General features: G+C 43.0%; 2 protein-coding genes across 3 annotated transcripts; one reads left to right on the top strand and one right to left on the bottom strand.

Annotated features, from left to right (window-relative positions):
* Window positions 1-1,352: 1,352 nt before the first annotated feature.
* MFAP3 (microfibril associated protein 3) lies at window positions 1,353-13,017 on the bottom strand. The gene is made up of 3 exons (XM_035559568.2): window positions 12,899-13,017; window positions 8,571-9,032; window positions 1,353-7,179 (listed from the first exon to the last, which is right to left on the bottom strand). The coding sequence occupies exons 2-3, from the start codon at window positions 8,848-8,850 to the stop codon at window positions 6,434-6,436; spliced, it is 1,026 nt and encodes a 341-aa protein (XP_035415461.1). The 5' UTR covers window positions 8,851-9,032; window positions 12,899-13,017; the 3' UTR covers window positions 1,353-6,433.
* FAM114A2 (family with sequence similarity 114 member A2) lies at window positions 12,917-23,038 on the top strand. 2 transcript variants are annotated; one of them, XM_035559567.2, is made up of 15 exons: window positions 12,917-13,043; window positions 13,509-13,651; window positions 13,764-13,963; window positions 14,181-14,280; window positions 14,755-14,850; window positions 15,137-15,249; window positions 16,183-16,317; window positions 16,480-16,638; window positions 17,227-17,350; window positions 18,377-18,456; window positions 19,124-19,252; window positions 19,466-19,605; window positions 20,388-20,460; window positions 21,020-21,073; window positions 21,816-23,038. In XM_035559567.2, the coding sequence occupies exons 3-15, from the start codon at window positions 13,766-13,768 to the stop codon at window positions 21,915-21,917; spliced, it is 1,503 nt and encodes a 500-aa protein (XP_035415460.1). In that variant the 5' UTR covers window positions 12,917-13,043; window positions 13,509-13,651; window positions 13,764-13,765; the 3' UTR covers window positions 21,918-23,038. The 2 variants fall into 2 exon arrangements, with proteins under 2 accessions (XP_035415460.1, XP_035415459.1); XM_035559566.2 differs by having other exon boundaries at window positions 12,922-13,065.
* The last annotated feature ends 713 nt before the right edge of the window (window positions 23,039-23,751 follow it).

The following is a 23,751-nucleotide window of genomic DNA, read 5'->3' as shown; positions in this document are numbered from 1 at the left end:
AGGACACAATCCCATCCTTTGCAGGGGCTCCTTTCCAAGCCCACACGAAGCCAGGTCTGGGCACCGCGTGGTGCTGGGGATGTAGCTGTGGCAGGCATGGACAGGACGAGATGAGTGATGGATTTAGAGCTGCTCGGGGGCAGATGTTAGGGAAATCTTTCCAGCAGTCAGGATAGTTTAGCAAGGGAACAGATTGCCTGGGAGATGAGGCAGCTCTGCCCCTGGCTCTTTCTACGGCATCTGCCAGTGGCTGCGAGCGCGTCCTGGTGGCCTTGCTGCCTTCCAGCCCAGGGCTCTTCTCAGTGCCCTGCTCTTCAGAGGAGGTAGCACGGGACACAATTTTCACTTTCCCCTCTTCCAGATGGCCGTAGCAGGCCTTGCAGCAGACGCAGAGATGGAAAAGGCACCTCCAGCCAGCTATCTCCAACTGATTTACTTGAAGTTCGTGGTGGGAGCCTCTCCCCTAATCTTAAGGCTGGGTATGTCCCCTCGCTCTCCACTGTAATAGCTTTCTGCAAGCTTCTGTTACACTTGAAACAATTTAATATGAAATATATACTTAATAACAGGCAGCACAAAGAGGCACCCAACAGGCCAAACATAAAAAATCAGAGCTAGCAATAACCTCTGCATGTTGTATCCACTGGGTACCCTTCGTCATGAAATCCTAGCCTGGCTTTCGTTTGCCTTTGAGTTACTTGGAGCACAAACCTCTCGAGGCAGCCTCCGGTCCGTGCACACCCCGCAGCATCCTGCGAGTGCTGTCCCAGCACACGGCTCCTAACCACGGCGCTGCCTGGGGCGCACGCGGACGGCGACCTCCGAGGGGACGCGCATCTCGCCCAGCTCCTGACATCCAAAGCTGGCAGCACGCACACAGCGACAGCTCCAGCCTCTTTGCGAGCTCATTGACATGCAGCAGGAGCCCCGGGTAGCATATGGAGCGTGGAGGCAGATGGATGGACATATGTATAATCTGTGTGCATCTCCGCTGATGTAAACGTCCCGGCACGGGCGTTAACACTCGACTACATGCCTTGCGTTCGGGGCACAAGAGAATTTTTCTCCCATAAAATAAATAAAGTATGTTCCGAGCATCTTGGGATGCAGCCATTCTAATCCTTTTATTCCTTCCAAAGGAAAATGATTCCATATTCAGGGCACTGTGCAAACAATTAATTAGCCTAATGAAAATGAAAGGCCTAATTGCTTGATATTATTATGATCATTGGCAGCCAGGCGTGACCAGGCACTGTCCTATCAGTGAGAAAGCTCCACTTTCTGGCTTTTCAGGTTTTTTATGACATTTGAATATCTAAAAATATATATATATATTTTGTTTTCTTTTTTTTGGGAGCGATAGTGTAACCTCCCTTCCACATGCAAAAAAGCTGGCAGTATTTGGGGACATCTGAACGAGCTGCTGTATAATTAAAAAATGAACAGAAGAGATACCCAGCTGGTTTGAAATGGCCTGGCTGAACAGAAGTCAATAAAGCTGTAACTTGCCTGAGTTGAATGATATGGTGGTGTCTCCAAAGCACGTCTCCTGCAGGAGACTGCACTCACAAGACAAGAGCGCTGCAACATGAGAAAGGTTATCTTTTTTAAGGAACAAACCCAAAATTAAAGTACAATTGCCCTTAACCCAACTCCCTTTTCAATTATCTGTTGTTATCCAAATGGAAAAGTGCTGTAAGCTCATGCAGATGAACTTTTTCACTGTGGTTAGGATCATGAGGAGTCCAGTTACAGGAGTCTAAGAAAACGACCCTTTATCATTGATGCTTATCTCACAATGTAGGGATAGAAAGCAGATGCTGACTAAACACTGACTCAGCCTGAGGAGCATGGGTCCAATAATTCTTCCTTTAAGCAACTGATTCTCACAGGAAAATCCCCAAGATTCAGCTTTAATTCTACTCTCTTCCTTGTGCAGAGACTGGCAACCAGAGACTTTAAAAACAGCGTGGGCAAAGTCAGCTCTCGTTTGCTCAAACAACCCCACTGACTACACTATTGAGGGTTTCTCAGGATGCTGTATTTTGGGTGGGGAGGGAGAAATTGCAATTTAAGCTTTTTTAGGGGTATTTTTACTCTGTGCTCCAGGCTGGCACCCAGAGCTGCAGGAGAAGCCCATACAGAAGATGTTCATAGCCGTGCAGCATCAGGTACTCAGAGGGGAAATAGGGCTCCCTGCTGCAACCAGTGGTGATAGGTCAGCTCCTCACTTACAGCCTTGGGATATCCCTGGGCAGAGTTAATGCTTTGAATTGATTGCAAAGCAATCAGGAATCCAAGTCTGGCCACTGAAATGAGGTGAAGTCTAGTCACCAAAATGAGGTGGAGTGGGCCCGCTCCCTCATGCTCTTTGATGTTTTTCCTTCCCCAGGTAATTTAACTTACTGCTGGCTAGCAAAGAGGAAGGGCAAAGTCAAACCTACACCTCTGTTAGCACGAGGTGAGAGCAGCCCACATGCTCCTCTAGGCACAGAAGAAGAAGTTTCTTTATGCCATCTCAGCAGCTTGCTGGGAAAACAGCAGTAGACTTGGTCACTTGAAGACTTTGGCAACTCCACATTTGTATTGTGCTGACTTTTATGAGATGAGCTGTCCCCAAATATATAATTTTCTGAGGATTAAAATAAAAAGAGGTGATTATACTATAGACTTGTACAATCATGTAAAAATGTAAGAATAGAAAATAAAGGTTTGTGGCTGAGGGTCCCTGCACTCCACAATTAACTTTTTACCTTGCAAAAGTGAAACTGAGAATGCATGGGCCTTACTGAGACCATTTCAGGTCTGCAACTATTTGTTTTTGCAGCTGGCAACAATTACTACAGATGCTGCTGGGGACTTTGAGACAGGGAAAACATCAAACCCAAAGACATCATAGCAGGAACTGTCTGTCAGATGGCTGAATGTCCTGGCAACCTTTATCAGGGTTGCTAACAGCATTTGCAGAGTTGAACACAGCTGCTACTTAACCTCAGACGGACTGTTGCTCACCACCCCTTACTGATAAAAAATAAAAAATAAAACCCTAACAAAACAAGGTTTTTGTTTTTAATTTATTTTGCAAATCTACCAATTCATTTTATGAAAGTATGAAATCCTATGTGGTTACATTAAACAGTTACATTACAATCCATGTAATACAAATAACCACTACAAAGTTATTTTTAGGTACTCTTGGGTAGCAAGTAGATTTTACGTTATTTAAAATAAAAAGAAGTTACAAAGAAGAGAGAAAATAGCCTTGCGATTGTCAAAGAATTTAGTTTAAACCAAGGAAACCACTGTAGAATCTCCTTGTGCTACAAAAGGTTAGAGAGAAACACTGATGTTTACAGAATCTTTCAATGTTAATTTTCAATTAGTCACATCAAGCAAATTTAAGTGCACACATCTAGTTAATGTAACAAGAATAGTTCACAAGTTGTTTGGAAACCACTGTCGGGTTTCATTCTCTGGAAATTACGTTTACTGTATAACATCACCACCATCCTCGCTTTCAGATGCATAAAGATCCTGCGATACTGGTTGTAAAACACACTAGAGCTTCCACTTTGCTCTAATTGAGTTCGGTGGGAGTAGAATCAGTTCCTACATTTAATAAGTAGCACTGATATGCTGAAATTCTTGCAAAACAGCCTCATTCCCAGGAATGAAATTAATTCAGTGAACAAAATATTGTAATAATTTAGGACAATTCTTAGTTTTACCATTCTGGCAATTGACATGGCAGCTGCATTTCTGAGGACCTTTATGTACGATCATTCCTTCCTCTCCAGCAGCAACAAGGACACACGAAGACAATGAGTATCTGTGCTTAGTAAGTACTCGAAGCTATGTAAATAAAGTATAAAAATCAAAGAACAGATTGAATTAATCTAGAAACTGCTCTCCTGACACCCATCTGACACACCTCTAGTGTCATTCTGCTGCCTGTAAGCTGCCACGTCTGATGAGACATCTGTCAATCACAGTTGCATAACTGCTTCTTCAGAAGCAATTAAATGGAGCTTCGATTTTGTAGCTGCACCTCTACATTGCATATATAGTATGCGGGAAAATGTCAAAGATGCTACTGCTACATGTAATGCAACAGCTTCACAGAAGCAAGGAGAGCTGTTTCAGGGAAAAAAAGGCAGGTGTGGATACAATCCCAAAGGCATGTGGCACAAAGGAGATTAAAACAGGTTATCCTCTCTTGCGGCCACCATCTCTTTCAAACAGGACATCCAAAAATGGTGCAAACCGCCAAATCTACACTCATGCACGTGCAATAAACCTGCAGAGCTGGCTGTAGTACAGAAGTGAAGCCAGCAGCATCTCAGCAGGGCTTCTAAGAGAACTACGCCTTTATCCACAAGAGTATCTTTTAACACTGATCACCAAAAACTTTTGAAGAAACCAGACAGGTTACACAAAACTACACAAACTTCTCACCTGGACATAAAGTGCCATCAAGCTATGGAAGCTAAGAAGTTACTGCTGAGGGCAGTATCTATTGTAAGTGTCTACAGCAGGCTTTATTCCCCTGAAGCAGATAATGTTTGCTACAGACTGGGAAATGGCACCAGGTTGGTCAGAGCACTGCTATAACCAAGGCTAGCAATTTTAATTCTTCCTGAAAAACACAGCTCTTACCCAAAACGCCAAAGCCACCCAGGCTGCATTTACCGGTGGTGGGCTGCAGAACTTTCCCCAGGAGGTATTTTAAAATAGTAATAGATGCTTCAGTTTCCCGTCCGTTGATATGATATGATATGATAATCTGTTTAGACCCTTTTTTATGAGGAAGCATTACAACAGGAGGCCCCATCCTGTTATTACCACTGTGCCTGCTTGTTTTCCATCTCTAGTCATGTAGTGTCAATTCCTGTTAAGAATCCTGAACAGCCTTCCAGAATCACTTTTCAACTGACATTTCTGTAATAATAAGGAAAAGAAAAAAGAGTTGTGGGAAATTAAATGGTGCTCCTGTTGCCAAGTTGTTAAAATTATATGGCAATATGGTTCCAGTAGTTGTACAAAATTAATTTATGGAGTGCTTGCAAGCCTTACATCTACTAAATCTCAACAGGATATAAAATGCTATTTAAGTGATACAACCTATAAATGCTAAGGAGAAAAAAATCAGCACCAACGAGTGAAAGGAGAAACTTGATTCTTGTCTGCACTCAACTTCCACAAGGCTGGATCTCTAAGGCTGAGGAAGCCGTGCAGGAGATCCTCGGTGCAGTACATCTGTGCTGTGTAGGCAGGGATGTGAGCACTCGCACCTCACCCTTCTGCCACTCCTTCGGCAGACAGGAGAGGGCATGCTACCGAGTTACTCCAGTCCTGTAAGCAACGCTGGGCAAGCAGCTCAGTCAGCCCCTCTGCTAAGCTCTCTCTCTTCCGCTGCTTTCTGAAAGTATGAGCCAGAGCAAAGTGAGTGTCGTTGCTTTTCCCCTCTTTTATTATAATTCTGCTCAGAAAGAACTGCCTGAGATATCATCTGTAGACAAATTCATGTTTAAGTTATGTCACTAGATGATTACTGTCATTCCTTTCTCACAACAATGTCAAAAACAACGCAAAACTCTGGATTTTCTATAGTGAGTGAAATCAGCAGAGGCAGAAGACAGACGGTGCCAGCAGTACCGCTCACTGCTCTGCAAGACAGAACCAGGGTAAGGCGCTTTGGCAGTCAGCACCAAGGTTAAGTGACAAGCTTTGTAACAACTCGCTTTCCACACACCGGAGTACACACAAGTTTTCTGCAGACGCATGGAAAACTGAGATCCCCTGGTTGTTCTCTAAGCTGCTTTGAAACTATACCAATGCGTTTCATGCACCAGCCGATCCTGGTACCATTCTTTTTCTAAGTACAGTACATTGTGATAGCAACATAGAAGCACACCACACAAAACAGATTTGTTCAAGCTCACCGTGGTTCTGACGGGCTACACGCACCAAAAGGCAATTCAAAAAGAGCACACAACTCATCAGGACAGTAACATTGGCTAAAAGGGATTCTGGTTTCGCTTTGTGAAGGAAGTAAGAGTTCACAAAGGAAAAGATCTTATTGCAAGTTGTTTTGCTCAGCTTGACCACTTCTAATACAGATCAGAAGTGTCGGAAACTACCAAGGAGACAAGGACAAAGAATTCCTGTCTTGTAAATATTTTAAGTTTAGTAAGCTTGCTTCAAAAATAAAAGCCACAGATATTTCAAACGGCCTTCTCTAACAGACTTGAAACTGTTAGATCAACACAGAGGAACACTGGTGGAAAATACAGATTTCAGTAGTAGTTCTGGCACCTTGAAATTTGGAAAAAAACAACTCTTGCACACATGGGATGAGGCAGCTTGTTTGCAGATCCCTTTCTCACAGTGTCCTAGAGTCACTCACACTTCTTTCACAAGTGTGTCGCTGCTCTCAGCAGGTGCCTTCCTCAGAAGGAGCAAACTGGCAGCTGTCATGAGAAACAGTGTCGATGCTCTGCACTTCCGACTGCGGGTGGATGGACACCTGAACGGCTATCTCTTGACCTTGCTCATTCATGGATCCATCGTCTGAATCCCCGGCTGGCGAATCGCTGCGCTTGATCTCTGGGTTGATGGGGTATATCGCAGCTTGGGTACCACACGCCTGGGTTTGCTTTTCCTCCTCGCCGACTTCATCAGGGTCATCAACTCGCACAGCCTCAAAGATCTCTTCCATGAACGCCCTGCAGTTAAGGATCAGTGGTGGAAGGGGAATGCTTCTGGCAAGCTCTTCAATGTACCGAGCGAACTCCATGGTCTTAAACTGAGTGACTTTGGCCAACTCTAGCGTTTTGGCAGATGTAATGATAGGGATACGCTTGGCTATCTCGAAAGCCTTCTGAAGCTTCTCAGCCCCTTCCGTCCTGAAGAACTCATTAATAGCCTTCTCTGTTTTGCGGAGGTGGCTGCTCATCATGCACAGACGGGTTATGTTTAAAATGAGGGTGATAGCAAAGGCAACGAGGCACACAATCATGTAGTAGATACTCATGTCTCCCGAGGTGAAGATAACTCTCAGGGTGACTGTGTAGTACGAGGTGTCGTTACGATTAACGGCTGCACACGTGTATCGCCCTCGATCAGCAAAGCTGACCTTTGTGATGTTAAGGGAATTATCAGCAATCTTCCACCGTCCACCTGGAGATTCAAAAGAAATAAGCTGAGCTAATGAAACAAAAATGACTAGGCGAGCTAGACACGTGCTGCTTGCTCCATAAACAGGAGCCAGAGCTTTGAAGCAAGCAGCCCACTCCTAGCATTCCACAAAATATGCCAAGAATGGAAATTTCCTTTTCATGCTTGTGACACGGAAAGCCCTAACTCAGGTACCAATCGTACTGCTTAATGGTAAATTATTCTGTGCACTTGCTACTCTGGTTCTTCTGTTTTCTCTCATCTGCACTTTCTTGAGCGCTTTTGCATTTCTAGTTCTTTCTGGCGAGGAACCTAATTCTTAAGCAGAACTTGTCACCCACTGAAATACAGTGCGTTGAAAGACTGTCTGCCATAAAGCGTAATTTTCTGTATATTCTCAGTCAAAGGTCAAGTGACCCAAGAAAATGATCAGAATCTGTAAATGGCTCAGCTGGCAAAAGAACACAGGATTTTCTTGAGATGCAGCTTTCTGCTGAGCACGCAGTGCTGATATACAAAACTCGTGTAAAAGGAAATCAATAAAAGAAGCTAGCTTTATACAGCATTTCCTACGGGTTTATAACTTGGAAGAAAAACTGTTTTCATAACTCATTTTTCTAATTAGTCTACTTTGAACTAATTTCCAGATAGCATTCTAACTGCAAAGAGGTTACTGAATACTAAAAGCATGGCCTCTGAGAAGATCCTATCAATTAGCTTGATGACCTTCATTAATACTAATAGAGGATACCACATGCATCTCTAAAAGACATTATTTTTTTTAACTGAAAAACAGGAGGGACAGAGCTATAAAAGCCAACGCTTCAAAAATATGTTCTTCCTCTGTATGAAAGGGTTAAATATCATGTATTTCTTCCTTGGCCATTACAAACTGTGTTGGTTTCCGCAGTCTCAGTGGTGCATAAACCAGAAAGTAAATGCAGTTAAGTTATCCCATGCTTTATAAAATCCTCTAACAAAATTAAAGCACTGTTTGCCAGCTCAAAAAGGTCACAGTTGTGGAGAAGCGTGTTTAATTCATGCATTTGGGAAGTTAAAATATAAACCAGAGCAATAATAAATAAAAACATCAGTTAGTATCTGGTAGGATGCAGACAGTTCTTTTGCACTGCGTACTGGATGCCTCTTGAACAAAATGATTCTGTAGGGCACCATAGCAGGATGGACAGGCTAGGACACACGAACCCAGGTATAATCCCTGCTACACCACATGCAGAAGGGCAAAGAGCCCTTTTTTTGGGCTTGTTCTCTCCCTGTTTCCAAACTGTAAAAATGGGAGGATAGGAAAAGAAAACAACAATAAAATCTCAGAGGTTTTCATATATCATATAAAAGCAGAATGCCCAAGGGCTTAAAATAGCTGAAAAGCTCACCTTCATCTTTCTGTTCAAGCAGGTGTCCTCTGGAGTTATACCAAAGGATATATTCATATTGGCTGATGTTCAGTTTACATTCAATTAAAATACTGGTCCCCTCTTTGGCTATGATATCATGGTGTGCTGGGGAACTTAGTAAAGCTTGAGGCACCGGTTGAAGTGATGTATTGAAAGACCCAAAGGCAGATGTTCCATTAGAAGCTACATTTTCCAGTGTAAATCCAATCGAAAGATCAACACTAAAAGTCAAAATTAACAGGCAGCAGCTGGGCTTCATGGAAAGCTAGAGGAAAATCTTTTTTCATTTAATTTGGAGAAGTGAGGTCATAAGATATTAAACTGTCTGTACTGCTCTGAGATAGGAGAGGAGGCTCTTGATTTGTTCGGTGATAGAAAATGTCTTGGATCCAAATGCACTTTCAAGACCATCAATATTAGGAGAGGAAAGTGGAAATCCAACTGAAAAAAAAAAAGAATTAAGTTTATTAATGACAGCAAGCTTACAGCGTATTTAAATTTCATTTCCAGTAAACATATTTCGATTAGCATAATATAAACTGTCAGCCGAGAGGTTCCAAATCAGAGCTTTGCTCAGACCACAGCAATGAAGCGAGGGTAAGAAGGCATTAACACAACCTTCGGTCCTCTAGATGTTCATCTTCCCATGCAAATAAATAATCTCAGGAACAATAATCATTAAGAGAAAGAAGGTTTTAAAAAAGGACAATTTGTACTGACTACTCAAAATGCATAACTATCTTTATGGTCAGAAAGCGGATTCTGCACTTGTTAATGGGAAAAAAGTGCTTTCTTAATAGATACAGAAAAGCAAGAAAGAGGATATAATTTCTGCCTCCTTCCGCACGGACATCAAAGTCCTTTTAAGCCCTGGTTTTTCAATACTGGTTTTCCATTTAGCATCTAGAAATAAAGCACTCACGCATCTCATTTTTAGCATTTATACATCTACTTACTCGATTTTAAGGCACGATCAGTGTTAAATGTCTAAATACTATTTAATATGCTAATCGTTTCTTGCGTTGAGAAAATTCTCTTGGCAGTTGTCTACAAAGAGAGGAAGTCCCTTTCTGAATATCAGGACAGGATTGTCTAAACATACTTCCTTTTTATTTTATTTTTTGCAAACTCCCTTGCTTCTGTATTCTTTGTTGCTGTTGTTGTTGCTGTTTTACAGCAAACTGCTGTTGAAAATCTTCTGCTTTTTGCTGCTACATCTCAGCTGTCATATCTTGCTTATTATCTCCACTACACCAAATTGTGCCCCATATTTCAAAACAGATTGAAAAATTGTTTTGTCTAGGGACAGAATTCACACTTCAAATTTACATGTGCACGAGATATTTGAAGACGTTGGGATACAGACTTTAACTTGAGGCTCTTTGCACACAAGGATTTTTCTTTTTTAAAAGCCAGAATAAAGCCAACTTGTAATGAAATGAGATGATGCTGTTAAGAGAAAATCTGTTATCAATTTTCCTGGAAGCCTGATTCAAGAAAATTTCTAATCCAATGTGCATTCCCTGAAGTTATGAGTCCATCTAAACTGCTCCAGAGCCCTAACAGAAACATTAACAAAGTATAGAAGCCACAAGTTAAAATGTTATCCTAAAGAATATCTGACTTCACCCCACTGTCTGGGTGACTTCAGATGTACCATTATTTTCTACCAATAACAAATGCTAATAGAATTGAATTTCATAAATATCACAATACAAAGGAATACATTTTCTTAATAAATAATGCAGACACTCCCTGTGTCCTTCCAGAATCACTAGCTAACACTGCCTAAAGCAGAAATAATTTGTATCGCTTATGAAAAATAATTTACTATAAATAAGTACAGCTGATTTGTACTGTCTGTCCAGTAGAGAGCAATTAAGCGGATTCAGGAATGGGAACGTTTGCTGCTAACACACTGCCCAGACCAGGAGTTTTTTCAGTTCAAGATAACTTGTCGAAGGTCAAACCAGACTCTGGATTTGACATCTGATGAGAAACATGTATCTGACCCATTTCTGTTGCAGCTGTTGCCAAAACCAGCTCAACAAAGAAGGCAAGAAGACAGCTGCGTCCAGCTCTCCTTCAAGCTTGACTGACTGACTCACCCACTGAATCCTGCAAGGGAAACTGGAAAACCTGCACTCTACTTGTTTCTCTGTGAACAGCAATCTTTTCTTTTCATTTTTTTTTGGCCCCACTATTTTTGATCATGCCTCTTGCCTGTTCACTTAAGATGGGATGAGCACTGAGAACGCAGCTACACCACTGTAAAAAAAAACACCGACCAAACAAAACAACTACCAAGGCTTCTTTTGTTCCTGTTTTCGACCTTTCCACCAGTGACACTTTGGGGAAACGTGTTACTGACTTCTGCTGCCTCTGGAGAACGGCATCGCAGCCACATCGACTGCACAAAGTCTGAAAAAGCAACACGAAGGTTGCTGCTGCACAACAGCTATTTGTTTGTCCGAAGGAGCGGTTTCAACCTTTCTTTTTTTGGACGTGTAATGTTTTCAGAGGGTTTCAGGGCCCTCCGAAGGCTGCTGACAACAGACTTGCTCATTTGGGTAACCTCGTGCAGCTTTCTTTAACGTATGGTGAGGACTTTGAGCGCTGCGGACCGCTGCCACCTGACCTGACTTCACAAGATTCGATGCCGCTCCGACTGACCGCAGCTCTGAAGTGAAGATAAACCCTGGTCTTCATTACTGAATCGAACACATGGAATAACTTCCAACCTTCCAAAACAATAATCTCCCAATTAACAGTGCTTCAGATTTATTAGAAAATAATTCCAGCACCTTCTCTACTTTGCTTGTGTCATTTTTATCACTTTAAATTATTAAATTTAAATTATTAGATTTCCAAGTGTCTGCGACTTTCCTTCTAAAACGACATTAGAAACCTCAGTCAATTATTTAACACAAGAAATACTGAGCAACATTTTCCCTCATAAGAATAAGATAATTATCTTTGGTAATTGCATAGGCTCTCTGCTATATCTGCGCTGAGCTTGCATAATGCATAAAACATTGGTGAAGGGTCATTGAATTTTACTGTTAAACTCTTTAAAAAGGCCTGATTTATTAGAAATTGTTTGCCACGTTTCACTTTTGGAAAACCCATTCCTGTTAAGCAGACAACGCCGTCTTATTGCTGAACGCTGGGGAAAACGATTTGCAAAACCCACATTCTTCGACCACCACACTTATGCAAAACAGCTGCTGGAGCTGATAAAGGATCCAGAAAGGATAAAGCGCGAGCGGTGCCAACGGTTCGATTCTTCAGGAAGGCGCTGGAGCCAAGCAAGACGAAAGGTGCAGGACAGAAACTGGCGAGCTTACAGCCAGACCCCAGGTTGAGCTCAACGCATTCAACCTTTGTGAAACCGAGTTGTAACAACGCGTAGCAGCGCAAAGATGAAAATCCACGATGCGTATGCTTGCGGGAGTCATCGCTGGCTCTTAGCCTGAAAATACGCGTGTTTAACTTCAAGAACTCTAACTAGTCCCACTGAGGTCAGTGGGAGTACTAAGAACACTTAAAACCGCACATATTTATAAAGTGCTGCAAAAGTGGGGCCCGAGAGGTTCTTTGGCTTTATGGTCAGGGCTCACAGCACGGTCAGTAACCCCAAAATGTGAGTTTGGGTGACGTTGGGGGTGATACGGGCGTGATGCTGGGGAGAGCCACCGCTGCCAGCACGGGCATGCCCGCAGGGAGAGCTCGCCCGTGGCCTGCAGCGGCTCTGGAGAAACACCGAAAACCCCCAAACCAGCCCAAAGAGCTGCAAAACCCCCAACCCCCCCCAAACCAGCCCCAACACCAGCGGGAGGTGCGAGCCTGGGGGAAGGGGCCCAGGAGGACCCAGGGCTCGCGCTGTGGCCAGCAACAACCCGCACCCCCGTAACTGCTAAAACCCGCGAAAAACCGGATAAAAAGTCCTAAAAATTGGATAAAATGCGCTAAAAAGTGCTAAAAAGTGCTAAAAACTGCCAAATTCCCACCGCGGGGGCAGGAAAACCGAGCGGCCCCGGCCCCGGGCGCAGGGACAGAGCCACGACGTGTAACAGCCCGATGGCCTCGGGGGCGTGACGTCACGGGGGCGTGACGTCACCGGGCTCTGACGTCACAGGGCGTGACGTCACGCCAGAATATTCCCCCCTCCCCCCCCCCCCCCAAATAAACCACCGAGCAGCCGCCGCCGCGCCTCTCCCCGCCCGGCTCCGACAGGCAGGGAAGGCCGCGCCGCTGCCGCCGTGAGGAGCTCGGGGGGGGGCGGTCCCGGCCGCAGCCCCGCGTACCTCCGGTACCGGCACCCGCACACCGACACCGCCAGCTCCGGCCCCGCCGCCGCCGCCCGGACGCGTTTCCCCCCGCTCGCCCTTCCGGGCCCCGCTCCGCTTCCGGGTTGAGCCGGCCGGGGCCGCTCTGCGCCTCGTCTCGATGGTGCGGTCCGCCCGGCCCCGGGGTGAGGGATGGGGCGGGGGGGGGGGGTTTAGGGAGTCCCGGGGTGCTCTGAGGGGCCGCGGCTGTGGGGTGGGAGCACGGGGGGCGCTGGGTGGCCGGTAGCTCGGGACCGGCCTCGGGCCGGCCCCGGGAGGGCCCTGGGAGTGGGGTCGGGGGGCTGCTGGGGCTCTTGGGGCTCCTCAGGCACCTGGGGCTCCTCTGGGGTTCATCTCGTGTCCTGGGTGGCTCAAACACCCTGAAGAATCTCAGCCCTAAATACTGAACCAAACGACCCTCAGCCTCCCCACCACTCACTTTCATTGCTCTCCCCTTCGGGATCCAGCACCCTCCAGAGCAGCCGCCCCACACGATTTGGTTCCCCCCCTGCATTTTATTTTTTTTGGAGAAGCAGGTCACGGATTTAATCATCTGAGGACCTTTTGTACCTCTCCATTTGTTTTTCAGAGTTAACAGCCCGTCTTTTTCGTGTGGTGGTGAGGTAAAGCCACGTGTTCCCGTGGGACTTTAAACTTCCAGGTGTGACATTTCGTGCAGCCAGACGTAACGCGGTGTGCAGGCTCGCTTAAAAATATAATCTGTTCATGCAGGTATGTGTGGCAACAAGAAGGGATCTGAATCGTGTTTAATTATTTAAAACTAATGTCAGTGTGTACATGGGAGTGATTGTTTTATCTTCTGTGCTTTCTGTGATTGTCATAGTCATGTCTGAAAAAGACAACGGTGAAAATCTGGAAGAGGAAGCTTCTTATGAAAATGAACAAAAATCAGAAGAACTTGGCCATGCTGAGAGCAGCAAAGAGAAAGAGCAAGAGCCTGTGCCTATGACTCGGAAAAGACCTGAACCCAAACCCCCATGTCAGTCTGCTGCCACAGAAAAGTCCACTGCTGACACCCTCAAGGTATGTTTCTGTGCTAGGTCTGAATGACATGACTTCATGTTTCACGGCTTTATGCTCCGAAAAATTCTGACTGTAAGCCTTACTCCTTTTCTGAAAACTGACATCGCTGTTTATTTGAAAAGAAAAAGTGTCACAAAAGTTATGCATCACAAGCTGATTGTGTTCCTCTTGACACCATCATATCTGCATCACTGTCTTCTGCTTTTCTTCATTAAAGGCCTCAGATTCTCCTTCCGCAGCTCAGACAGGATGGGGGTACTGGGGAAGCTGGGGGAAATCTCTTCTGTCAACTGCATCTGCCACTGTAGCTACTGTAGGTAAGTCTCTTTCTGGTATTTGATAAATGTTGTAACCATATGTCACGTTACAAGCTAACGCTTTTGAGCTTGTTTCTAGAGAATGGGTTTTCTGTTATAGAAGCAAGTATTGGAAAATGCCAAGAGAACTGTTCAAGTGAAGGGAAAACCTGTACCAAAAGGTACAATAACATTAAAGAGAAGTGCACAAACAAAACTACTTTCAAGTTTTTGAGGCGTTTGCATAATTTTCAGTTGACGTTTTAAAGCTTTGCCACTTGAGATGAAATTTTTGCAAACCTGAGATGAAACCTGAGTTCATTAAACTGGCAAGCAAGCAAGACGGAGAGTAGTAGGTGTTAGTGCAGGTTAAACTGTTTTGAACAGGAGGAAGCCAGAACAGTAGAGAAACAATATACAACCCTGATCCTGTTTCTGCTCTAATGAGGAATAAAACGTATCTCATGGTTAAAGTAACACTGCTATCTTCTCTAGGTCAAGGTATTTCAAATGTCATAGAAAAAGCAGAAACAACCCTTGGGATCCCCAGTCCTAGTGAAATTTCTTCGGAGACCAGAGATGCTACAAGAGGTCAGTTTTTATTGCATAAGAATAACACTGAAACATATCTTATAATATAATCAGCCCCAAAATATCATAACGTGACTCCGTATCTTTCATATTGTCGTAGATAACTAAGTGCTAAAACAACACATTATTGCTTACTGGTGTTAGTTCTGAAAAGTAGGTGGGAGAATAATAGCAATTCTAGGCCTGATCCTGACTGACAGTTTGCATTTGTTAATTTTCTCCACTCAGCAGGTGACAGGATCTTTTTGGGGGAGTGAGGAAGTTAATTTTCTACCTTCTATTGCAGGAAGTGAGAATCCTGATGATAACAGCACAGATGCAATTGCTGATGGCAGTCCCTTTCCTATTGCTGGGGCTCTTGGTGTTTTATCAACCATCTCTACTGCTGTCCAAAGCACAGTGAGTGAGTTGGGAAGGCAGAAAAAATGTGCTTGAGAGCATTGTCTGAAGTATCTTATCAGGAAACTTTTAATTTTGGCTTTTGTGGCGTAAATGGTGAGAGACTATCTCAGCGTTCAGACAGTCTTTATCTCATGCCATGCTTCTAACTGGCACTTGATGTGTCAGTTGTTTTGAATTTTGTTAGTTTTATATTAAATGCCGATGCATAACAAAGATGCCCAACATTGGACTGTGTGGTGTGTGCATTGCCATGCATGTCACCTCTATACTCTGTTATCATGCTCTCTTCCTTTAGAGTATGTGGCCAAATGGAGGGTCAGACTAATTCATGGAATACTTTCACTGATTTTCACAGAACTGTCTAGAGATGAAATCCATTCTCGGGTTCAAAAACGTCTGTGAAACTGGCCTCAATTGCTTGGAAATCGGCTTGCTCCTGTGACCATGAGAAATACACTTCAAAGAACCCATTACCCTTAGAAACTGCGCTTTTGTGATCTACTGTCTTGTCAATTTGCCCATGAATCTGAAAGAGCTGCAGATGGAAAGCTTGCTTCTGCTTTTAGGGCTTGAACAAGAATTTAGCAACCAACACAGCCCATAGGTCTAGCGTTTTCTGATTGGAGCAATTAAAAACTAAATACTTAAATGTGCTGAGAACCAGCTCCTTCACAAAATAAAAATGTTTCCCATCAGATTGCTGCAGCTGTCTGAGTGCTATATTAAACTGTTGGATGATAGTGTATTGTGGCTCTTTCCATGCCTCTCTGCTCTGATTTTGGTGATTAGTGTTGAATTCTAGAGTGATAAGGACCAGTTCGGCTTGTATGTGAGTGCCTAGCATGATGCAGACTGTATAAAGCCCCCAATATAAGCTGTTTAGTCTTCTGTGACTCTGCAGCACTGACTGTATCCAAATCTGCTTCCTAGGGGAAAAGTGTGATTAGTGGAGGTCTAGATGCCTTGGAATTCATCGGAAAAAAGACAATGGATGTGATAGCTGAGGGAGACCCTGGATTCAAAAAAACAAAGGGCCTAATGAACAGAAACTCTACGTTATCTCAGGTATGGCTGTTTCATATCAACTCCTTGTTGATTCTTGTTTGTTCTTCCTTCTTTTGCGGTCCTGTCATTAAGCAGCCATTTCTTATTGTTAAACCATAAGTCTTCTCTTCCCTATTCCATATGTTCTGGTGCTGATCTGAGTCCTTTGGTTTTCTTTTTCAGGTCTTACGAGAGGCAAAGGAGAAAGAAGAGCAGCAGACAGCTACTGAGGTTACCATGGCTACGGAGAAGAAAGCCCATTATGGATTACTGTTTGACGAGTTTCAGGGTCTTTCGCATCTGGAGGCCTTAGAGATGCTTTCCAGAGAGAGTGAATCAAAGGTAATGGCCTTGAGCAATTTTCCTTCTATTTTTGAGTTCAGCTGGGCGAGAAAAAAGATCGGAAATGTCTGTACACACATGCAAAATCAAGTGGTCAGAACTTGGAACTTGCTACAAAATGATTAATTGCACAACGTCACTTTGACCCCTGCATTATGACCTAGTGTTTACCTTGGGAGCATTCTGTCCTATCCTCAGCTCCTAGAATGATCCTCTTTACCTAACTAGCCTCACTTCCTGCACTTCTTCAACAGCTTATCACAAGTTACTCTTTCCTCACATCAGCTTGTTTGCTCTGTGGTCTTTAAGAGAGTACTGCAGGCAAAGCTGAGATCGTCTTCTGTCTTGGAGCAGGGAGGGGCTGGTTCAACATATCATTTCAGAAGTCATTCAGTTTTTTATAAAGGAAATTATTTGGATAACTCCATAAGAATCCATTGGTACCTAATAGGTCTTTTCCCTGGTATTTTCCTAATGTTGCTCTGTAATGTTTTTACACACAATGTAAATGAGTGCTGCATCTTCCATCCTGTTTCTTTTCTTTACTGGACTTACGATTCTCTCTTTGGCTGTGCTGCCCCTAATTAGGTGAAATTGGTTCTAAGTGCCCTCTCTGGCAAAGAGTTGGACACGCTGAAGGAGGAAACGGAGCAACTCAAAGAAGCGTTTTCTTTAGCTGAATTCTTTGAAGAAGAAGAGGAAGAAAAGAAGGGTAAGAGCCTTGGGTTCTGGGAGGAGAAGCTGGTTCTAAATGAAATTCTCAGAGCAGAACCAGCCAGTCCTGAGAGCACTAGCATTGGGCATGATGCCACAGTTAAGTTATTCTTTAGCTGGATGCTTAATCCTAAAGCTGCCTGTGGCCAGGAGCATGACAGGTAGCAATGCTCTTCATCTTTGGAAAGCTTCTATGCATTAATTCTGTTGCAGAAATCGTTTGATTTCTTGCCAGAGCAGGATTAGATCTGCTTGATTCCTGGGCATTTCCTACAACTGACCTTAAGCCAAGATGCAAATGCAAAGAGATGCTGGGTTTCCCTGTTCATAAAGGAAGGACTTTGAATAGAGTTGTCTAACCTGTGGGAGAGATTTTTTTTTTTTTTTTTAAATGAGAATTAGCAGCAAAGACCAAAAGACTTAGAGGTGTCTCCATACAGAGGAGCCATCTGATTCTTGAGGATTACACAGATTTAAATGTAAATGTCTTGCATTGCTTTTACTTTGATGGCTCATCAGGGAGGGCTCACACCTGCGCTTGCTAGCATTTAACATTTAATGCATCTTTTATATTTCTCACAGCATCCCTCCCACTGTTAACATCTGCCCTGCCATGTATAATAGGAGAACCGTGGGCTTTAAGCAATATTTCATACTCTCCAAGGTGATGCACAAGTTAGTGCATTGTAAAATGCTGTGTTTATTTGATGGATTGTGGACTGCTTGCCTGTAAAAAAAATAAATAAATAAATAAATAAAAAAAATAAAGGAATTACCTTAGGTAAAGAACCAGGATTGAGAAAGCAAAAGGTAGTCTTTTGGCATTGATGTCTCTGCCTTTTCAGAACTTAACTTACAAGTTGTATTAAAATGACCAGATGTGATGCGTCCTTTCCTGAATCAATGATTCAAGGAGAAATATAGGAAACAGTTGGTAGACTTGTGCAGAACTAGCTGTGCGTTGAAGTCCTGCTTTCTTCCCCTGTATCTGTACTTTCTGGGGATTCATTAGCCTTTTCTTTAGGAGATGAGGAGTTCACAAAGGAAGTAACAGAGCTGTTTTCGGAATTGCATATCTCCACAAAGCCGGACAAACTGATCATGGTGAGTTATTTCCCATTCTCTAAAAGCTGGAGAGATTTCTCTCAGGAACTGCTTCTCCATCCTGCTTTGCTGATGAAAATATGAAAGACATGAATACAAGCAGTGTTTTAGATCCTTTGACACTGGTAGTGAAAGAAATAGGCCTTTACCTTTGACTTTATGAGGCAAAACCATGCTCTGCACTGCCTCTGGCTCTGAAGCAGTAGGCACTAGTGTGTCTTTGCCCTGTCACTGGGCAGTAATATCTGGTGGCAAAGACAACTGAGCAGTAAGACATTAGCCAACACAGTGAAATCAACCTACAGTCGTGAATTGCAGCCCTCCTCTTGGTACAAAGCAACTGTTTTTACTACGTTCAGAAGCTGGGAGGAAGAATCCTTCCTTTCCTTCCTTTCACTACCCTTCAGATCCACCAAGTGGCAGCAGCATTCTGCAGACGTGTTTTTAAAACTCCTCTGTTAGTCATGGCCCTGGTGTTAGAGAAATGACTGCCTTCAACTGCATGAGTGCAGCCAACTCTCTACAGGTCCTGGAGGCGCTAGGATAATTTGTTCTTGTTCTCTTCATGTAGCTGTTTCCTTCCCCTAGAGATCCAGCACTCTGTGTTTTGTTGTGGGGAAGGGGGATTCATTCTGCTCCATGAATACTATGGCGCATCTTCATACAGGTGAGGACATCTGCTCATGAATGGATAGCACAATTCAATAGTAGTCTTCCAAAAGAAGAAAAAGAGAGTGAAGATGACCAAGAAGTAGAAGCTGGAGATGGTGACCATGATGCTAAGAAGTCAGTAGAGGTAACTGAGCAATGGAGGAGGACAATATCTGACCACAGAGTGTTTTATCTGGCTGTTAAGTTACAGTTGTGATTACTGGAGCTTACAGGTTTCTATTTCTGTGCAGATTCTGCGGTCCAAAATGGCAGATAGAACATTGTGTGATTTACTTGTTTTAAATAATAAAAGCTGCTAGTGTTTGTATGGTATAGGGGATCTTTTTAACTCTTGCAGGATATTCATGCGTTTGCCATTAGAAGCCTGGCAGAACTGACAGCATACTCCATTGAAATGTTTCACAAAACTGCAGCTTTGTTCCTTCATGGTCAGAAAGAAGAGGTGACTGCTACAGACAGAGCCAAGTCGCTTTCACAGTAAGTTCATATCTTCGTAAACATGTGGCATGCAATAACTTGCTTACCGATGAAACTGTCTGATGATTCTTGGCAATTCTGAGGGATGCGGGGCTCTTGAATTCTGCATAGGTGTTCACCGTTGCTACGGGTGGCTATCTCCCAGCATAATTCAGCTGGCTTTATCTAGTTCAAAGACGTTCCTTGACAAGAAAGAAGAAACCCTACTTGAAAACTTATATAGCCAAGGAGAATATTTGCTCCAAGCTTGTGCTAGTTAGTAGATAGCCATTTAAAATATGACAAAACAGTTATATAAAAATGATTTTTGATTACCTCTTTGCTGGTCATTTAGTGTACTAGGTACATGGTTATTGTAAAATTACTGCAGTAATTAATAGACTGATCTTACCAGTAATGCATAACAGGAGAGGATTTTTTGTTATATCAGAATGTACTTGGCAAGTATATGAAATACGCAATACTTCCTCATTCAGAAAATGGTACTTGTCAGTGATAAAGCAAGTTAGTACAGTTCCTTTTTGAATGGCTGGGTCTATCTTCTGAATGCGGTTTCAGATCTTCAGCTTTAGTTGACCATTTTTTTTTCACCTTTCCATTCCTCAGTTTTTTCATAGAACTTCTAAACAGTTCATGAAGATACAGATGCTGTATATCAATTTTGGTTTAATTTAGCTTTATAGACGTGGAAACAAGGTATTTGTGTTTTACAGGAATGCTAAAAGAAAGTTATTCTTCATAGATTGTGTTTACTACATAGCTTTTCCACTTTTCTTGCACAGACTGACGATTGTGCTGTGTAAAGAACTGTCAGCTTTCTCTAAAGAGTTCACTACATGCTTAACAGTTGCAGGGGTAAGTCTTGCATCATAGTTCTTTGGGATGAGATGTAATTAGTTGATTGCAACCTTGGGATCTTTGCCATAAAGTGCTTCTTGTGCTCGCTCATTTATGCGTGCAGTTTTTTGCCCTGTGAACTGATCTCCTAGACCCGTGTTTTCCAGGCTGTGGCAGCTGAACATAGCCTGAGCTTTTGACTGCCTCCTGAGGTATTCAGCCTGGCACGGAACGGTGATGGGGGTTGGTGCTGACAGTACTAATGAGGCAGAAGAAAATAAGGTTGTAGATACTACAAAGCACTCAGGTGTCATTGAAGATAATATCCTTATCTCTAAATCTTCCAGCAGTCCACAGTTCATGTGGAGATGTAATGTGTGTCTTCGTGTAGGTCTTGCATTGTGCCTATGTGGGTTACTTTGTTATCTGCACACTGCAGGGCGATTCCTCTGCAGCTTGGGACTTGGCTTCCAAGGGAGCAGTGGTGTTTTTAACCTTACTGAGGGTTTGGCTTTATCTTGCTTGAAGAAATTTGATCAAATTTTCAATCAGGATAATATATGTCTGATCTCTGCAGGTCAAAGAGAAAGCAGATGTGCTTAATCCCTTGATCACTGGAGTGTTTTTGGAGGTCAGTTATGCTGAAGTTAAAACTTTAAGCTAATACTTAGAAAATAAATGCACTGTTTTTTCCACTTCTGTATCATTAGCATGCAAAGTTCTCTAGCTCATGATCTAAGATTCTACTTACCTTGCTAATAACTTAGAAATGTTAATAAATGCTCATAAATCTTCACAAGACATGAATGTTAGTGAAGAGTGAGCCTTATATGGTCTCAGCTGACAGTTATGTTGGGTCAGAAGACACATACTAGACGTTCATCAGCCTGTTTTCTAGCATTTTAGTGGGAATTTAAATGCCTGAAGTCAAACCTCAGACAATCTCATAAATTAGCGTGCGAGAGTCCCAGCTGTTCAGTTGGTTCTCAGTGCTTGTAAACTCCTGAGGTGTGGCAGGAAACGGGTGTTTCTGTTGGTGTGTCCTTCCTTCCTGCCACAGCATAACATTTACTTTGCTTTGAAATAAATGCTTCTCATCTATTATACAAAGTAGTATCGTACGTTTGGATTGCACCTGATCTTGTATGGCAGCTTTTAAGGCAGGTGCTTTTTTGCTGAGTGGCATAAAGCCCCTCAAAAAATTAATATTGAATTGATTTCTAGAATGAAGCCTTAAAGACCCAACAAGCAATAGGTTTCTGTTTCTTACGTATGTTAATCAGTGCTGTTTGAAATGAATATATGGTTAGTAAAGCTGACTGGTAGTATAATTATTCATGCATGTTTTTTTCTTTTTTTAATTATTTTCATAGGCTTCAAACAGTGCTTCATATATCCAAGATGCCTTCCAGCTTTTGCTGCCTGTACTGCAGATCTCTCTTGTTGAGGCTAGAACGGAACCATCACAGCAATAAAAATCCTTCTAATTAAGAACTTTCGACCTTCCCACTTTGTATTTCCATGCTGGAGAATGATGTAATGGCTGATATTAAAGGGAAAAAGATTAACTGATCACTGCTACTGCAAGAACGGTGATTAAGTGCAGTCTGGCAATGACAGCTCTTAGAGCTCATTGAGAGATGTGATTAGCATAGTCCAGGCTGGTGGGCAACATGACAGACTTTAAAATGCAGTCAGCTTCCCTGTTTTCATAGACTGTATCTTTTCACTGAAATCCCTGTGCTGTATGTGTTAACAAGCTCTTTGGAGAAGCTCTCTGGACTGTGGAGACAATGCTGAAGAAAAGAGCAGCAGCTGGCTAGTTAAAGAGTTAGCTAAAGTCATGGTGTGATTTTAAGTCAGACATAATTAGGCTCCTGAAAGCTCTGCATTGAAATGAACTTTGGATTGGAGATGCAAGAAAAGGCAAATATTTATGATTATCACCCTTGCAATTTCCAGGCTGGCTGGAAAGAATAGAACGGAGAGGATGCCTTACCGAGCTGCTGTTGCTGAAGAGAAGCCCCAGCTTCCTAAGGGTGTCTGCTAAAGACTCAGGGATGTGGGACTGGGACTCTCACTAGGGTGCTGTTACTCACTCCTTTGCAGAATGCTTGCTTCAGCATGAGGTGGAAAAATGCTGATCTGGCCCTAAGAATGTGGGTACTTTGCTTTATAGCAATAAATGAGAACTGGCTAAAAGGGATTGATTCTTGTTTGGGCAATCTAATGCAAGAATGGAGTGGGAGGATTCTCTTTTTATTTAATGCAATTTGACATGTCAGCCACAGACTGTTCAGATTCAGATACCACTCTCTTTTCCATTTCTTTGCAAAAACACTATAATGTAATGCTCCTTTTTGGAAGATATATGAAAGTAGGTGGAGAGTAAGCAATTTGCTTCTGTTAGCAGGGGTCCTAATTTGTCTCAGAAGCTGCTTCACATTATCTGTTTCTTTGTGCTGTGAAAGTTCCCTGTTCTGTTCCTTTTTACAATTCCTATCTTTTGAGCTTTCCCATTCTGAGGGAACAGCCTCTGATGGAATCACAAGAGCAGAAACACAGATTAAATGCAACTTAAGTCCAGAACAGCAAACCGGAGGTGACTGAGTGTTGTTTCTAGCAGGTCTTGCAAATTTCTGCAGTACTGAAGGCTTAGCATTCCTCTGCTCTGTTGTGAAGTAGAAATGTTCTTAAGCATTAGCCAAAAGGTATTCTAATAATCTGTGATTTTATATATATGGAAAAACCCTTGCCTTAGTCCTTGTTAGACTGATCAGGTCTTTAAAAGTAAAGTATTTATTTTGATTTTTAAAGAAAACCGGACTTGAAAGGAGTGTGATTGGATGGAAAAAAATCTGCACTACAATAAACTATATACTTTTTCTTTACCCTGATAACATTTTTAAAGAAGGATTTGCTTTGACAACAGTTTCAGGTGCAAGCTATCCAAGGTAGTGTGGGGCACTAACCAAGCAGGAGGAAAGACCCATGTGTGTGCTTTCTTCACACCCCTGACCAGTTTCTGGGGCAGGGCTCAGTGCTGCTGTGGGGCAGAGACAACTGGGGCCTCTCTCATGGCAGGGTATCCTTTCATAGAAAAGAGTTCTAAACGCAGGCTGGGGAGTGAGAGCTCCCACAGCTGAGCTCTAAATTCCTGCATCAGTGCAAAATCTCAGCTTGGCTCCTGACACAAAGCCACATTTTACTGAAATGTCAGAAGAGAAGAAATAATGATAACAGGGTTTTCTGAAGCAGCAGCTGCTTTTTTTTTTTTTCCCAGATAAATTGTCTACTCAAGCTGACCTG

This window comes from Cygnus atratus, chromosome 14 (assembly GCF_013377495.2).
Source record: "Cygnus atratus isolate AKBS03 ecotype Queensland, Australia chromosome 14, CAtr_DNAZoo_HiC_assembly, whole genome shotgun sequence".
Lineage (NCBI taxonomy): Eukaryota > Metazoa > Chordata > Aves > Anseriformes > Anatidae > Cygnus > Cygnus atratus.
This window is presented reverse-complemented; position numbering and strand designations above follow the sequence as displayed.

Bases quoted from the DNA above. Each gene is read 5' to 3' on its own strand.
- FAM114A2 (XM_035559567.2), top strand. From the start codon at position 13,766: ATGTCTGAAAAAGACAACGGTGAAAATCTGGAAGAGGAAGCTTCTTAT. The intron at 13,964-14,180 runs GTATGTTTCTGT...TCTTCATTAAAG, and splicing joins CCACTGCTGACACCCTCAAG to GCCTCAGATTCTCCTTCCGC. The intron at 17,351-18,376 runs GTAAGAGCCTTG...CCTTTTCTTTAG, and splicing joins AGAAGAGGAAGAAAAGAAGG to GAGATGAGGAGTTCACAAAG.
- MFAP3 (XM_035559568.2), bottom strand. From the start codon at position 8,850: ATGAAGCCCAGCTGCTGCCTGTTAATTTTGACTTTTAGTGTTGATCTT. The intron at 7,180-8,570 runs GTGAGCTTTTCA...TTGAATCTCCAG, and splicing joins GCTTGAACAGAAAGATGAAG to GTGGACGGTGGAAGATTGCT.